The sequence below is a fragment of the Gavialis gangeticus genome, unplaced genomic scaffold, assembly GCF_001723915.1.
Source record: "Gavialis gangeticus isolate Ggan-Ray unplaced genomic scaffold, GavGan_comp1, whole genome shotgun sequence".
Taxonomy (NCBI): domain Eukaryota; kingdom Metazoa; phylum Chordata; order Crocodylia; family Gavialidae; genus Gavialis; species Gavialis gangeticus.
In genome coordinates, this window is record NW_017729008.1 from 36,502,940 (window position 1) to 36,504,224 (window position 1,285).

At 48.9% G+C, this 1,285-nt stretch overlaps 1 protein-coding gene across 1 annotated transcript in view; it reads right to left on the reverse strand.

The window, feature by feature from the left end:
- The window catches only part of LOC109292082 (store-operated calcium entry regulator STIMATE-like), a gene marked incomplete at its 5' end in the record, with an annotated part of 57,804 nt that overhangs the window by 50,897 nt on the left and 5,622 nt on the right, over positions 1–1,285 (reverse strand). The window contains one exon of the mRNA XM_019509338.1: positions 582–677. Within this exon, the coding sequence (XP_019364883.1) occupies positions 582–677 (96 nt within the window). The remainder of the gene's footprint in view (positions 1–581; positions 678–1,285) is intronic.

Here is a 1,285-nt window from a genome sequence, read left to right on the forward strand (position 1 = left end):
CCCATATAGTAAAAGGTGCTCCCAAGCTTAAGTGACTATGAGGTTTTGATAGAAAAGGGCATTTTAGATTTCTCTCCTTTCAAAGGAAACCAAATCTGAACAGAGCTGGATTTCACAAGTCAGACAGGAAAGAAGTGCACGTGTGCGCGTAAATACACAAGTTGCCATTCTGTTCAGCAATGCTATCACTAGTCCTTCTGCTGTTTGCAGACCTTCAGGTGTTTTTCAAGTACCTACCTTGTAAACTGGGGACCTGCAAAGGAAAGCAGCATTATGCAGCAAGTCTATAACAGAGTCAATGGCAGCTGCAAACTCAAGGTACTTGGGGAGCAATGCTCTGTCCAAACTGCACAGGTGCAGACACCACTTAATGTGCGGTCTTACACTTCCAATACTACTGGAGGTGAAACCCAGCTCTAGCAGCTCAAGTGTAGCACTATCATTTCACATTGAACTTCATAAGATCATCCAAATCAGTGTCCATTTCCACCATGCATATGCCATGCCTTCTATCGCTGCAAATGATGTAGTTTCCTCTTGTCACAAGAAGGGCATGCATGCATGCCCGCAGCTATACTTACAGAGAGCAGGGGTCTTCTTCAGTAAGATCAGATAGGAAAACATTGGCAAAATGGATGAAGAGGGCACCTATAGCTTGCTTGGAGGTATCATAAAACCTGATGCAATGAGACAAAGCTGTTCAGTAGCAGCATTAGAGAAAATATATAAGCCCAGGAGATCCCAGAATAAAACACAAAAAAAAACAACAACTTGCAAAAAAGAGCAGAGTGGCACAGTGCCTGTAGGGGCAGCACGCACCACCCAGAACTGGAGCCTGGCTGGCAGGAGCCATGCTCCAGCTGCCAGCCAGGCCCCGAGCAGCAGCATCGCCACTGCTGCAGCCCCAGGAGGCCCCCAGGTAATACCCCACCCAGGGTATCCTGCCACGTGCCAGAGGGCACATGGCACAGGCATTATCTGGGGACAAGGTGCACCACTGCTTCTTGCCCTCAGGTTAAGAGATGTCCACGCTTGTGTGGATGTGGCTTTGTGGGCTGCCATCTGACAGGACTGCCAATTTGCTGGAGGTAAACTAGAGCTCTTTAGTGCAGTTCTGGAGCCTACTTAGAAACAGGGAGCCAGGAAGGGGATGTTCAGCCTCTGTGACCTGTTCAGCCCTCAGCCTCCTAGCAGAGGATGTCAGCAAGGGGAGGGAGATGGCAGGACAGGATTTATACCAACTGTGATAATACTTGTGGCATTTTTCCAGGGGGGGGGCGTTGTG